The sequence below is a fragment of the Dromiciops gliroides genome, chromosome 4 (assembly GCF_019393635.1).
Source record: "Dromiciops gliroides isolate mDroGli1 chromosome 4, mDroGli1.pri, whole genome shotgun sequence".
Taxonomy (NCBI): Eukaryota; Metazoa; Chordata; class Mammalia; order Microbiotheria; family Microbiotheriidae; genus Dromiciops; species Dromiciops gliroides.
The window spans coordinates 61,811,758-61,828,171 of NC_057864.1; the positions used below are offsets into that span (position 1 = coordinate 61,811,758).

Sequence of the window (16,414 nt, forward strand, 5' to 3'; positions counted from 1 at the left end):
GAAAAAAAAGGTGCATAATCTCACTGAAGAAAACAATGCCTTAAAAATTAAAATTGGACAGTTGGAAGATAAGGAATCCATGAGACACCAGGAATCAGTCAAGCAGAATAAAAAGAATGAAAAAGTAGAAGGAAATATGAAATAACTCATTGGAAAGACAAATGATCTGGAAAACAGATCCAGGAGAGACAATGTGAGAATCATTGGACTGCCTGAAAGCCATGACCAGAAAAAGAATCTAGACACCATATTCCAGGAAATTATTAAGGAGAACTGCCCTGATATCATAGAATCAGAGGATAAAATCATCATTGAAAGAATCCACCAATTACCTCCTAAAAGAGACCCCAAAAGGAAAACTCCAAGGAATATTGTAGGCAAATTCCTGAATTATCAGGTGAAGGAGAAAATACTCCAAGGAGCCAGAAAGAAGCAATTTAAATATCATGAAGCCCCAGTCAGGATTGCTCAGGACCTGGCAGCTTCAAAATTAAAGGACTGCAAGGCTTGGAATATGATATTCCGGAAGGCAAAGGATCTTGGATTGCAGCCAAGAATCTATTACCCAGCAAAAATGTGCATTCTCTTTCAGGGGAAAAGATGGACATTCAATGACATTGGGGACTTTCAATGTTTCTTGATGAAAAGACCAGAACTGAATAGAGAATTCAATCTTAACATACAAGACTCAAGAGAAGTTTAAAAAGGTAAACAGAGGGAAAAATAAGTTACTTGGTTAGGTTAAACTGTTTACATCCCTACACAGGAAGATAATACTCATAACTCTTAAGAACTGTAAATATATTTGGGCAGAGAGAAGGACTTTACACAGAGTGTATAAATATAAATTGCCTTTGATGTGATGATACAAAGAAAATTAAGGGGTTAAAAAGGGAGTCTATGGGGAGGAGAGGAAAGGGGAGGTAGAATGGGGTGAATTATATCATATGAAGAGGTGAAAAAAAACCTATTACAATAGAGGGAAAGAAAGGAGGGGTGAACATTGTTTCAACCCTACTCTCATTAGATTTGATTCAAAGAGAGAATAACATATATGTTCATTGGGATAAAGAAACTTAGCTCATTCTTTAGGGAAGCAAAAGGGGAAGGGAAAGGGGGGGACTTATAGAAGGGAGGACAAAAGCAAGGGAGAAAAGGGTAAAGAAAAGAGAGGGGGGTGATAAAAAGGGAGGGCAGATTGGGGGAGGCAGGGGTAAGAAGTAAAACATTGGTGAGGAGGAATAGGGTGAAAGAAGGGGAAAAAGTACAAAGGGGGTAAATAGAACAGAGGGGAATAGACAGTAATAATAACTGTGAATGTGAACGGGATGAACTCTGCTATAAAACGGAAGCGAATTGCAGAGTGGATTAAAAACCAGAATCCTACAATATGCTGTTTACAAGAAACACATTTGAAGCAGAGAGATACACACAGAGTAAAGGTAAAAGGGTGGAGCAGAATATATTATGCTTCAGCTAAAGTAAAAAAAGCAGGAGTAGCAATCCTCATCTCAGACAGAGCACAGGCAAAAATAGATCTCATTAAAAGAGATAAGGAAGGGGCAGCTAGGTGGCGCAGTGGATAAAGCACAGGCCCTGGATTCAGGAGTACCTGAGTTCAAATCTGGCCTCAGACACTTAACACTTACTAGCTGTGTGACCCTGGGCAAGCCACTTAACCCTCATTTCCCAGCCAAAAAAAAAAAAAAAAAAGAGATAAGGAAGATAATTAGATCTTGCTAAAAGGTACTATAGATAATGAAGTAATATCAATATTAAATATGTATGTGCCAATTGGTATAGCATCCAAGTTCTCAGAGGAGAAGTTAAATGAGTTACAAGAGGAATTAGACAGTAATACTATACTAGTGGGGGATCTGAATCTCCCCCTCTCAGAATTAGATAAATCTAGCCAAAAAATAAATAAGAAAGAAGTGAAAGAGGTGAATAGATTACTAGAAAAGTTAGACATGATAGTTGTCTGGAGAAAATTGAATGGGGATAGAAAGGAATATACCTTTTTCTCAGCAGTACATGGCACATTTTCAAAAATTGACCATGTATTAGGGCACAAAAACATCATAGTCAAATATAGAAAGGCAGAAATAGTAAATGCATCCTCTCAGATCATGATACAATAAAAATTACATGTAAGAAAGAGCCAGGGAAATGTAGAATGAAAATCAATTGGAAACTAAATACTTTCATTCTAAAGAATGAATGGGCCAAACAACAAATCATAGAAACAATCAATAACTATATTCAAGAGAATGGCAATAATGAGACAACAAACCAAAATCTATGGGATGCAGCCAAAGCAGTTCTTAGGGGAAAATTTATAGCTCTAAATGCTTACATGAATAAAAAAGAGAAAGAGGAGATTAATGAATTGGGCATACAACTTAAAAAGCTAGAAAAAGAACAAATTAGAAATCCCCAATTAGATACTAAGCTAGAGATCCTGAAAATTGAAGGAGAAATTAATAAGACTGAAAGCAAAAAATCTATAGAATTAATCAATAAAACTAAGAGCTGGTTTTATGAAAAAACCAATAAAATAGATAAAATATTAGTTCATTTGATTAAAAAAAAGAAAGAAGAAAACCGAATTACCAGTATCAAAAATGAAAAGGGTGATGTTACCACCAATGAAGTGGAAATTAAATCAATAATTAGGTATTATTCTGCCCAACTGTACGCCAATAAATTTGACAATCTAAATGAAATGGATGAATATTTACAAAAATACAAACTGCCCAGGTTAACTGAAGAGGAAATAAAATCCTTAAATAAACCCATATTAGAAAAAGAAATTGAACAAGCCATTAATGAACTCCCTAAGAAAAAATCCCCAGGGCCAGATGGGTTTACAGGTGAATTTTACCAAACATTTAAAGAGCAATTAATTCCAATATTATACAAATTATTTGGAAAAATAGGTGAAGAAGGAGTTCTACCAAATTCGTTTTATGACACAAATATGGTGGTGATACCAAAACCAGGCAAAGCAAAAATAAAGAAAATTATAGACCAATTTCCCTAATGAATATTGATGCTAAAATCTTAAATAAGATATTAGCAAGGAGATTACAATAAGTGATCACCAGGATAATACACTATGACCAGGTGGGATTTATACCAGGAATGCAGGGCTGGTTCAACATTAGGAAAACTATTAACATAATCAACCACAGCAATAAGAAAACCAACCAAAATCATATGATTATCTCAATAGATGCAGAGAAAGCTTTTGACAAAGTACAGCACCCATTCCTAATAAAAACACTGGAGAGTTTAGGAATAGGTGGAGCTTTCCTTAAAATAATAAACAGTATCTACCTAAAGCCATCAGCAAGTATTAGATGCAATGGAGATAAATTAGAGGCCTTCCCAATAAGATCAGGGGTGAAACAGGGATGTCCATTATCACCCCTATTATTTAATATTGTCCTAGAAATGTTAGCTTTAGCAATCAGAGAAGAGAAAGGAATTAAAGGAATTAGAATAGGCAAGGAGGAAACAAAACTATCACTCTTTGCAGATGATATGATGATATACTTAAAGAATCCCAGAGAATCAACTCAAAAATTACTTGAAACAATTAACAACTTTAGCAAAGTAGCAGGATATAAAATAAATCCACATAAATCATCAGCATTTCTATACATGACCAACAAAGTCCAGCGGCAAGAGATAGAAAGAGAAATTCCATTTAAAGTAATGGTAGATAATATAAAATACTTGGGAGTCTACTTGCCAAGAGAAACCCAGGAACTCTATGAACACAACTACCAAACACTCTTCACACAAATCAAATCAGATCTAAATAATTGGAAAGATATCAATTGCTCATGGAGAGGCAGAGCTAATATAGTAAAAATGACAATACTACCTAAATTAATTTACTTATTCAGTGCCATACCAATCAGACTACCTAAAAATTATTTTATAGAGCTAGAAAAATAATAACAAAATTCATCTGGAAAAACAAAAAAAACAAGAATATCCAGGGAAATAATGAAAAAAAATTCACAGGAAGGTGGGTTAGCGGTACCAAACCTGGAGCTTTACTATAAAGCATCAGTCATCAAAACTATCTGGTACTAGCTAAGAAATAGAGTGATAGATCAATGGAATAGGTAGGCTAGGCTCAGGAAACGCAGTAGTAAATGATACTAGTAACATAGTGTTTGATAAACCCAAAGACTCCAACTTTTGGGATAGGAACTCAATATTTGACAAAAACTGCTGGGAAAACTGGCAGATAGTATGGCAGAAATTAGGCATAGACCAACATCTTACAGCTTATACTAAAATAAGGTCAAAATGGATACATGATTTAGACATAAGAGGTGATACCATAGGTAAATTAGGAGAGAAAGGAATAGTCTACCTTTCAGATCTTTGGAAAGGAAAACAGTTTATGACCAAACAAGAGATAGAGTATATTATAAAATGCAGAATGGATGATTTTTATTACATTAAATTAAAAAATTTTTATACAAACAGAAGCAATGCATCCAAAATTAGAAGGGAGGCAGAAAGCTGGGAAACAATTTTTATGGCCAGTACTTCTGATAAAGGCCTCATTTCTTTTTTTTTTAATAAAGTATTTTATTTTTTTTCCATTACATGTAAAGATAGTTCTCAACCTTTGTTTATACAAGCTTTACAATTTCAGATTTTTCTCCCTCCTCCCCTCCCTCCCCCCTCCCCTAGACAGAAGGTAATCTGATATAGGTGTTTTATATACACACACACACACACACACACACACACACACACACACACACACACACACACACATAATAACATTAATCCTATTTCTGCATTAGTCATGTTATAAGAGAAAAAAAATCAGAGCAATGATGGAAAAACCTCAAAATAGAAAAAAAACCAACAGCATCAAAAACAAAAGAAATAGTATGGTTCATTTAGCATCTATACTCCGCAGTTCTTTTTTTTTTTTTCTTGGATTTGGAGATCCTCTTCCATCACGAGTTCCCTGGAACTCTTCTGTGCCATTGCATTGGTGAGAAGAATATAGTCCATCACAGTAGATCAACACTCAATGTTGATGTTACTGTGTACAATGTTCTTCTAGTTCTGCTCATCTCACTCATCATCAGAAAGGCCTCATTTCTAAAATATATAGGGAACTAAATCAAATTTATAAGAATCCAAGTCATTCCCCAATTGAGAAATGGTCAAAGGATATGAACAGGCAGTTTTCTGATGAAAAAACCAAAGCTATCTATTCCCATATGAAAAAATGCTCTAAATCTCTAATGATTAGAGAGATGCAAATTAAAACAACTCTGAGGTACCACCTGACACCTATCAGATTGGCTCAAATGACAAAAAAGGAAAATAATAAATGTTGGAGAAGCTGTGGGAAAATTGGAACACTAATGCATTGTTGGTGGAGCTGTGAACTGATCCAACCATTCTGGAGAGCAATTTGGAATTATGCCCAAAGGGCTATAAAGCTGTGCATACCCTTTGACCCAGCAATACAACTTTTGGGTCTTTTTCCCAAAGAGATCATGGAAAGGGGAGAGGGACCCAAATGTACAAAAATATTTATAGCTGCTCTGTACATGGTGGCAAGGAATTGGAAGTTGAGGGGATGCCCATCAAATGGGGAATGGCTGGACAAGTTGTGGTATATGAATGCAATGGAATACTACTGTGCTGTAAGAAACGATGAGCAGGAGGAGTTCAGAGAAACCTGGAGGGTCTTGTGTGGGCTGATGATGAGTGAGATGAGCAGAATCAGAACATTGTACACAGTATCATCAACATTGTGTGTTGATCTACTGTGATGGACTATATTCTTCTCGCCAATGCAATGGTACAGAAGAGCTCCAGGGAACTCATGATAGAAGAGGATCTCCAAATCCAGGAAAAAAAAAAAGAACTGTGGAGTATAGATGCTGAATGAACTATACTATTTCTTTTGGTTTTGGTGCTGTTGTTTTTCTAATATATATATGTAGGGAAGATCTTTTAATTTTTATGACTGTCATCAAAAATTATTTCCTAAATACTCCTATACTGACTCTGTCTTTGAAGATGCTGAATGACATTAAGAATTAAAACAACCTCAACTGGCTTGACTGATAAACTGAATCTAATAAGATGGAATTTAATAGAGAGAAAGTTTTCTATTTAAGTTTAAAAAATCAACTTCATAAGCATAGGACTGGGAAAGCATACTTACACAACAGCTGATGTTAAAATGACCTAGGGAGTTTGTATTAGAGATTTAGAGCTAGAAAGAACCATAGAGATTCTTGAAGTCTAATACCTTTCAGAATGAGAAACGATTTTACTGATGAGGTCCAAGATAAAGCAGGGAGACAGAGCTAGGATTTTAATCCAGTGTTCTTTCTCTTATAAATAACTCTTTTGTGGACTATAAGATTAGTATGGTTGAACAGTATAACATGGCAGCCAAAAAAAATAATGTAATGTTCTTACTCACATGGTGATTAAGTGGAAAATGTTGTACAACTGTGTTGACTAGGTCCACTACAAATTTATGCTATCTAATCACAATGGGGCCCTTACTGTGGCAAGGCAATCCTTTTAATTCTCAATTGGTTTTTTGATAAACTCCCCACAGTGGCTGTTCTAAACCTTCTCTCTGAAGCAGCTGTGTAATGTAGTACAGCAATGGACTTGGAAGTTAGTAAGACCAGAATTCAAATCTTGCCTTAGATACTTACTAGCTAGCTAGGTATATGATCCGAAGCAAGTGACTTAACTTCTCAGTTCCTCATCTGTAAAATGAGGGGGTGAGATTCAATGTCTTCCAAGATTTCTTCCAGTTCTAATCTATGATTCTATGGTCTACCTCCCCTTCTCTTCATCTCATAGTACCCTGACATCATTCCTCATCTTCTCCTCCTTCATACCATTCTCTTAAGAGTGTCCCTTTTTTCCCTTGTCAAGGGTAACCAACTGATGCCATTCCTTCTTCCCTTTTCTATTGTATTGCCTCTATGATCATCTTCCTTATCTTAAATCTCTCTCTACTAGTACCTTCTGTGGTAATATAAATACTTTGAAGTCTCAAACTCCACTAGTTATTATTCTATATCTCTCCTGCCTTTCTTAGACAAACTCCTAGAAAAAGCTGTCTAAGGCCACTTGCCTCTACTTCCTCTCATCTCACTCATTTCTTAAGCCTATCCAATCTGGTTTCCAGTGTCATTACTGCAACTGTTCTTTCTAAAGTCAACACTAATCTCTTAATTGACAAATCTGCTGACCTTTTCTCAGTGCCCATTCTTCCTGACATCTCTGAACCATTTGATAATGTTAAGCACCTTTCTAGATACTCTCTTCTCTCTAGGATGTCATGATATTCTCTCTACTGGTTCTCCTGCCTGCCTAAGCCCTTCCCTTCTCCTTTTTTGGCTCATCATCTATATCACACTCACTAACTGTGGGTGACCCACAAAATTCTGTTCTAGGCCCTCATCTTTTTTCCCCTTTATATTCTGTGTAAACTAACTGGCTCTCATAGGGTTATTATATCTATGAAGATGACTCCTAGATCTATACATTTACCCCTAAACTTTCTCCAAAGCTCCAGTCTTACATCATGAACTGCCTGTCTGCATTTTAAACTTTATGTCCCACCAATATCTTAAATGTAACTTGTCCAAAACAAGAACTCATTAACTTTCCTCCCAAAACAACCTCTTTTGAACTTCTCTATTATTGTTGTGGGTTGCACAATTCTTCTGGTCATCCAAGTTTATAAGCTTGATGTCATTCCTGAGACCTCCATTCTAATTCAACCCATGTATTCACTCAGTTCCAAACTTTATAATTTCTAATGCTATAACATTTCTTGCTTGTCTCCACTCATATAATCACAAACCCAACTCAAAGTTTTATCATCTCTCACTTAGACTGTGTCACTTTTATCTTTGTATCTCTACACATAGTATAGTGCCTGTCATATAGGGCTTAATAAATGCTTATTGATTAATTATTGATCACCTATCCTAAGATGCTGAATTAGAAGAAAGAGAAAATAAGACAAAATCTTAGGTAAGTAAAAAAAAAATGAAAACCCTCACCTGAAACTGAAGCCATTTTAGAAGTTATTTTATAATTAGAGAAGATTAAACAAACTATGAATTGGCTTTAGAGAAGAATTAGCATAGAATTTAAAGGAGGCAGATTCTAAGTCATCCATGAAAGAAAGATTTTAAAAGCAGGTGAATTTGGAATATTTATGATTTATTACTGAGAAGTACTTTTGTATTTTTAAGGCAGGTGAATGGTTTTAAACACACAGACATTATATCATGCCATTTCCCTAAAGGGATCCTCTTAACCTATGTTACTGACACTTGAATCTTTAGGATAATGTGAACAGAAACTAAAATCTAAGATGACTATATAAATAAAAAGATACTGTATCAATTATTTAATCTACATTCACTAGATGTATCTTGTAGCAGATTTCATTTGCTATTCATGTGTCAACTGTCTAATATACTAACAATCCAAAGTAAGTGCAAATGAAATAAAAGTTTAATGTCATAATGTTCTAATAATGTAATGCATATTCAATTTGGGGTTTTCACATTCCAATCTAAAACCTATTATAGATTTCTTTCAAATTTTTATTACTTTAAAATTAAGAAAAACCATTGGCTAATCTCTAACATGCCATATAGAATTATTCATGTCACAAATAAGAATTAATCTGTGATTCCATAAAATTAACACTGCCCTGATTTACGAGGTCAAAGGAGATGATAATTTAGGTGATGAAGTTATTACCTGTCAGCAATTCTCACATTAAACTCTTAAAACTTATTTGGTTTCTAATTATTTCTATACATTTTTCATAAGTCAACTTATATATTTTTTAACCTTAGCAATTCCCTAACAAAATCAAGAGAAATTAAAATTTAAGATGAATAGAATACATTCTGATACAGAATTAGTTCTTTATAATAAGAAAAAGAAACTCACTTCAATTCCAATTAAACCTATTCAAATTTTAAAATAATAGTTTAATATGAGCTCCACGTGCACCATTATGCTTTTATTTAATTTGATTGCTACCCGTGGCACTTCAAAAGTGAGTGTAATTGCTGCCAACTAGGAAATATTAAAATTAAATTTGTTCTGCTTTAACTATGTCCATTGTCATCTTTTACTGATTTAACAGGAAGGCACTAAAAGGCCTACAGCTTGTGCAATGAAGAGGCAGTAGTGTTCAATCAGACAAGTCCCATATTGAGTATCAGATACCGCAGACCCAGGACTGAAATCACTGTGTCTAGACTCTCTGGCACCTGACTTCACTTATTTACCAGTGACCAGAGGCCAACCCCCACGGCTCTCTGTATTCACATACACCTCTGCACACATCTCCCCCCCCCTCCAACTCCCTGCCCAAACATCTTTGAATGATTATGCCAGAACTTTGCATGCCTCAGGAATCTCTCCTGACTGGCTACTCCCTAACTCTGCTGTTTGAAGTGATGCTCTGGTTTCTGAACTTCGGCAGATAATGGCAGGCAGGAGCAAAGGGTGCTGTCAGAAAGGACGTTTACCAGCATTCAGCTAAAAAGGAGCATGTAGATCAAAGAGGGGCCCAATAGGACAACTGTGGTGGAAAACATGTGGGTAGCTATGGAGATCCTTGCATACTGTTCTGTGGTAAAATATTAAATAACACCATGACATCATTACCTAACCATGTACTTTGATTGGCCATTCCATTGCTAATAAATACTTTTTATAAGCATCTGGATGGCATTTGCACCTATTTAAACAAAACATGCACTTTAGAGGTCTAAATAACAATGAACTGTTAATACCTATTTTTAACTGTTACTAGAATACAACCATTAATTCCTGCCTTCCATAAGGATGCTTACCTGAGATAATCTACCCATCAAGCCAATTAAAAAGCAAAAGAATCTATGATCTGACTAAAATGGTCTAGCACAATGGTCAAGTAGAGATAAAGAGATCAGCACATTAGAAATAACCTGACACATAGGGAAGGTAAGAGAATTGGGAGTGGGGTGTGTGTGTGTGTGTGTGTGTGTGTGTGTGTGTGTGTGTGTGTGTGTGTGTGTGTGAGAGAGAGAGAGAGAGAGAGAGAGAGAGAGAGAGAGAGAGAGAGAGAGAGAGAGCGAGCGAGCACAACAGTGGTCAGAATCACCACTTTTAGCCTTTCAGTACTGTATAACAATTAATCCTACATTTGTCAGATTTACATATTCATTCAAAGACCATTTATTAAATATGTGCCATGTTCAAACCACTGTGCTTGTCTGGGAGGGGAGAAAGATCTCCTGCCTGGTTACTTAATGACAGAGGAACGAAAACTGTTTTAAATTGGAAAATGAATGCACTTAACCATCTTTCTCAATTTATTTGTTATTTAGGAAAATATTCACAAATTCCCTTTTACCATTATTATGACTGATTTATGCTTCCTGTTTGACAGTATCATGTATCTATAATGTCCCTTGACCTAAAACTTCTGGGTACCATTTCAAAGAGAACAAACATTCTGTTAAACCCTATGAAATTCCAAACATCAGATACGGCTTTAATAAGGGAGTTAACTGTTTGTGGTCACAGACCAGTTTAAAGCTTTACTAGCACTGTAAACATGGCTTTGAACAATGCTGCTGCTCTGAATAGAATGTTCGTTACAGCTCAGTGAATAATTAGTGAAGTCAGAGGAATCATGGATCTAATTGAAATTTCCATGGTTCTTTTATATTGCAATAAATTTGGCACTGGGTAGTTATAAACCATGTCAACATTTCCCTTAAGTGTGCCATAATTGAGCCCCGAAGTGAAAGTTGTAGGTGGGCATCATTGCAGTAAGAAACATAGCTCACTGTATACTTTGGGTTTCTCAAGAAATTGCCCCCTTCCTATAGCAAAACTAAGGAAAAAGATGTTTACAAGAGACTTTGGTAATGTAACTTTGTTGTTTCCATAAAAACTGAATGTTCAAAAAGAAAAAAAATTATTGCCCTTTTGGAAAAGTTTGAGGACATTTTAATCAAGAAACACAAACTATAAATGTCCTGAAAACTTTCCATGGCAAGTTCCCATTACAGTCATCTTTGATGTTAGGATGTTTGTCAAGAAAGCATAAGTGGTGGTATAGTTCTTGAAAAGATAAGAAACATTATATATATATGTGTATGTGTGTATATATGTATATATAGGCATAAGTGTGTGTGTGTGTGTGTGTGTGTGTGTGTGTGAGGCTTTGATCTCCAGCATCAATATTAACAATGCCTTAAAAGATACACTAACAGTATTTTTAACATGTTCCTATTTCTGTATTTCTTTCCTTTTAAATAAAATTTCATGTTCAAATCTTTGTTTAGGCCTGTAATTTGGAAAAAGGGCTATAATTTAGAAAGTCAACAAGAGAATTTTCTATCCCAATTTACTTTGCATTTCTCTTTTAGTGACCCTAACTATCCTGGGATTTTAGGCTGGATAAGACTCGTAATTCTCGACAAAGGCATTATTCTGGCTTGGCTGATTTCCAGCTCATATCCTGTGCTCCATGAAGTTTGGGCACAAAATATGATTAGAAAAGAAGCCCCCTTTGAAATTGCAAAGAAGAGGCCTTCAGGACACATGGAGCAGAAGGGCAGTAAATCACCTGGAATCCCCCTCTGACAGGACTACTCTTTGATTGAAAACTTGTTTTGACAAGGGGCTTGATGACATAGAGCACCGGCCATAAGCTGACACAGAGCATTTTGATGAGAAGGCCTTTCTATTAAGATTTGTTGCATATTCTTTGGAAAAAAGTATATTTTCCATAAACAACTATAATTAGGGAGCCTCTTGGAATAAAAGTCTAATGGCTTGTGAAATTTTTAGTTGAGTGCTTGCCTTTTTTTTTTTAAAACTCCCTGCAGGTATAACTTTAGTTCATTAATAGGAAAAACAATTATATTAAAACTTAATTTTGATGAGGATACTTAATTCAAATTAGTGAAAAGACAACATTTTAAAAAGGTTTATTTCTTCCAAGGACTTACTATGTTGTAACTCCAAGTAAGCTAACAAAATATTGCCTGGTAGAAATTTTTAGGAAACTTAAGGATTTTTATTAACATATCAACTGAGAGTGGAGGGAGTCCTGGGTTTGGATAAAACTGGGTTCTAATCTATTTTGCTCTACTACTGAGAAGGACATCAAATCTTGCCAAAGTCAGTTCCATCCTTCAGAACACAAAGATACTAATGATATAATTTAAAATAAAAATTTTGCTTCACTCCATCAATAATAGCCGCCATATTTTGGGTAGGACATGGACAAGAAGGCCCCAGGATGAGACGGTAGGATAGGTTGAAAACTGTACCACTGGAGAAAACAAGTTCAATGAGGCTGGGGATTGTTTAACTTTTGTCCTTATGCATTGTACATATTAAGTACTTAATAAATGTGGACTGATTTGCTAGGGGAGAGATGAGACCATGACTGTTTGACAATTCTTGAAGTACTATCAAGATGCCCATAGAAAACCTAGGACCTGACTACTCCCCCAAGATCATTAATAAGTGTCACAGAAGGTCAGAAACCTTCATTCCACAGTTACTTATTATAGAATGTAGAGCCAGAAAGGGCTTTAGAGGACATTTAGTCAGCTTGGATCAAAGACTGGACATCTGCTCTGTTGTCCCTCCTACTCCACAGTGGCTACTGACCCATACCCCTTTTCCACCATGATGGAGGAGAAAATTCAACAATGGAACAAATCCTGGATAAAGCTTATCTGGTCATGGGTGAGAGCTCCTCAAACATCTCTCAGCCCTCTAAAAGCACCTCTGCCTTAGGACTCTACTGACTTGTCTTGATCATTAGGTAGAGAGCAGCAAGGACCAGCCATCAATCTTACTACTGGTGTCCTCAATCCTTTTTCCTTCCTACCTCTGCTTTCTAGCTCTTTCTCAAGGGGTGATAAATCAACCTTACCTTTGCTACTCTGAAGTGAATACTGGGTGATGCCAGCTCCATTCAGAATCCCTGTGATGCAGCGTCTTAGGCTGCCTCCTGCATAGACATTTCCTTCTCAGAGTACCACTCTCCGTTCCCTCATACCCATTCCTATCAGCTGCATCCCTCTAGTTGTCTACTCTTCTATCCCTTCCTTTGTGCTCCCCTAGTTCTATTGTAATCCTGTTTTATAGTTAACAAAGTACCTCTCATGTTAGGCCTGTGCTTCCCTGTTACAGAAATTGCTTTGTATTTACTTATATGGACATGTCGTTCTATTACCCACCAAGAAAATGCAAACTTCTTGAAGGTAAGGGCTTCTTTATTGTGTCTTCATATCCTCAGTCCTAGTACAGTAGTTGACACATCCTAAGTGTTTAATAAATGCTTGCTGACTTGGTTGAGTCACCAGAGCAGAATTGGCAGTCACACCATCCTACATACACACACACACACACACACACACACACACACACACACACACACACACACACACACACACCATCCCATGTCTTGCCTCCTCTGTACAGGTGATTCCCCATATCTCAAAAGCATTTAGTCATCCCCTCCACGACTCAGAATTCTAAACTTTCTTCCAGACATCTTAGGCACTAGCAGTAATAAGAGGTCTTTGCTTATGCTCTCATTTGTTAATGTTCCCTTTCTTGAGGTAAGATGCCATTATTTTCTATGTACTTTGAATTTACTTATCTGTGTACATATGGCATCCCCCAAAAGAATGGAGTCTCCCTGGGGACAGGTCACTTTCCTTTGTGTCTTTGCATGGAGAAAGCTTAAAAAATGTTTGTTGAATTGAAATGACTAACTTAAGTATCAAAGTATAAACATAAGAAGAAAAAAGAATTGGCAAAGAAGGTGCAGGAGAAGAAAAAGTAAGAAAAATCAGCATCTTGCAAAGTTTTCTTAAAGCAGAAATACCTACCTGTGGTATACAGTCAGTATACGCAAACATGGATTTAAATCGGTCGTCCATGCTTATATGGTAGAGAACACACATTGCTATTTGCTTGTAATTTTCATTTCCTGAAATAAAAAATCACATCTATGATTAGAATCCACAAATACAAATGAACAAAGGATTAATTTTTAAATTCTTAAATGTTTAGCCAGTATTCACAATCTGACAAACTTTAAGTTCCCTGCCTCAGTTTACTTGTTTTCAAATGAAAATCAGAAGGATTGAATCACATTCAAGTTATCTTTGGAAGACAGTAAGATCCTCAATGGTGAATGTGTTTTAACTGAAGTGAATATCTAAAGAAAAGGACTTTCAGAAAAATAATAATAAAGTCATAATTAAGAGTAGTTGCTCCTTTCTTATAGTACCTACTAAAAGGTCAAGACATTTTATAATCTTCCTTTACTGACTTCATTATTGTATGTGACTAACAATATACAAACTAAGCAATTTCTTTTCTTCATTTTAGTGTTAGTATTGATATGTATTGATATTAAACTGAAAAACCAGATTTATTAGTTATACTGTATAGTAGAAACTACAAAAAACAAAACACATCCTCCAACTGAATACCACCTTCCAAGTAGAAAAGACAATGAATTTAGAGTCAGAAGAACTGGATTTAAACCTAGCTCTGAGCTTCTTGCCTTTGGACCAGTAACTAAACCTCTCTGGGCTTCATCTGTAAAAATTAGGGGCTTGAATTAGATGAGCTCTAACATTGTCTTCCAACTCTAAATGTATAGAGAGCTTTTATTTTAAAAAATACTAGGTAGTTAGGTGGTGCAGTAGATAAAGCACTGATCCTGAATTCAGGAGGACCTGAGTTCAAATCAGGCCTCAGACACTTGACACTCACTAGCTGTGTGACCCTGGGCAAGTCACTTAACCCTCACTGCCCCACAAAACCAACCAAACAAAAACAAAAAACATGCCCCTAAAGTTAGTGGCAAAGCTAGATGTATAGAAAACTTTTCTGAGAGAAAGCTTTATTCTTAAGTTATAGATTTTAAATGGAGGCAGTGTGGAGCAGCAAATATGGAGAAGTATCTGTGCTTCAGTCCTGAATCTGCTACTTACTACCTACATGGTCTTGGGCAAGTTATATGATTATAGGGTTACAGATTTACAACTGAAAGGTTCTAAAGAGTCATCTAATCTGGCCCACTTGTTTTACACGTGGAACTAAGGCCCAAAGAGAAGTGACTTGATCAGGTCACACTGGCAAAGCAGGAATTATTTAACCTATTTATTCCTATTTTGTAAAATGAGAGGATTGAACTAGACACTCTAAATATCTGACTCACTGTCTTCCTCTCCTCCTCAACTCCTGCCTTTAAACAAAGGAACTTCAATGTCCACACTGATGCTGTCTCAAACCATCAAACTTTCTAATGCTTCAATTCCTCACACAAGGATGGTCAACTCTGGATCTTCCCATTCATTACCCATAAGTGTCCTACTTCTTCAGTAAAAATAATTGACCTTACTCTGACCATGACTCTCATCTAATCCCTCCACCCCTATCGGCACTTCACTTTCCTTCCTTTCTAATCTTGACTCTTTTCAATTCACTTTCTCATTGTCATCGTCTTTGAATCCTTCTCCCCACCCCATCCCAACCAAAACTTCAGTCAGGGATTACTTCTACCATCTGACTCCTCAACTATGACCCATGTGCTGCTGACCAGAGCTGTTTGGTATAATACAAATTCATTTTGTCCAACTAAAATTGAGTCCTCACTGCAGCAAGGCAAATCTCTTATTCCTCTCATACTGATTCCCTATCTCATTACCACAGAAGTAATTCAGAACTTTTTCTTTTCTCCTCAAAATTCTGACCCTTTTCACTGCTCCCTTTCTCTTAGTTGAGGATCTTGCCTCTTACTTTGTAGAGAAAATTAAAGCCATTCAGTATGACTTCCCTCTTCTCATCTCAAAGCCCCTTGATATTATCTCCCACTCTCCAATTCTGTTCTCCTTTCTGATAATGAGGTGGTCCTTCTTGCCAAGGCAAAACTTTTACACGTGACCTTGATCTCAGCTCCTTTCTCCTTCAGCAAGCTGTATCACCAAATATCTTCCCTTTCCCTTTCTCAATCTTTTCCTGTCTTTTGTTTCCTTTACCACTGCCTTCAAGCATGCATTCAAATCTGTATCATTCTTAAAAGACCTTCACTAGATCTCGCCATCTCCTCAAGTTATCATCTTATAACTCTCTTCTCTTTCTTAGCCAAACTCTTGGGGGAGAGGGAACTATTTACATTATTTGTCTCCACTTTCTCTCTTCTTGCTCATTCTAACCTTTTGCTATCTGGCTTTCAACCTTATCACCCAACTGGAAGAACTATTTTCAGTTACCATCGATCTCTTGACAAATCTGATGGTATTTTCTCAATTCTCATCCT

The 16,414-nt window shown here is 36.2% G+C and overlaps 1 protein-coding gene across 2 annotated transcripts in view; it reads right to left on the reverse strand.

Annotated features, from left to right (window-relative positions):
* Nucleotides 1-16,414, reverse strand: part of KIFAP3 (kinesin associated protein 3) — a 192,741-nt gene that overhangs the window by 81,817 nt on the left and 94,510 nt on the right. For both annotated transcript variants that reach the window (XM_044005022.1, XM_044005023.1), the window contains exon 11: nucleotides 13,971-14,071. In XM_044005022.1, coding sequence (XP_043860957.1) covers nucleotides 13,971-14,071 — 101 coding nt within the window. The remainder of the gene's footprint in view (nucleotides 1-13,970; nucleotides 14,072-16,414) is intronic.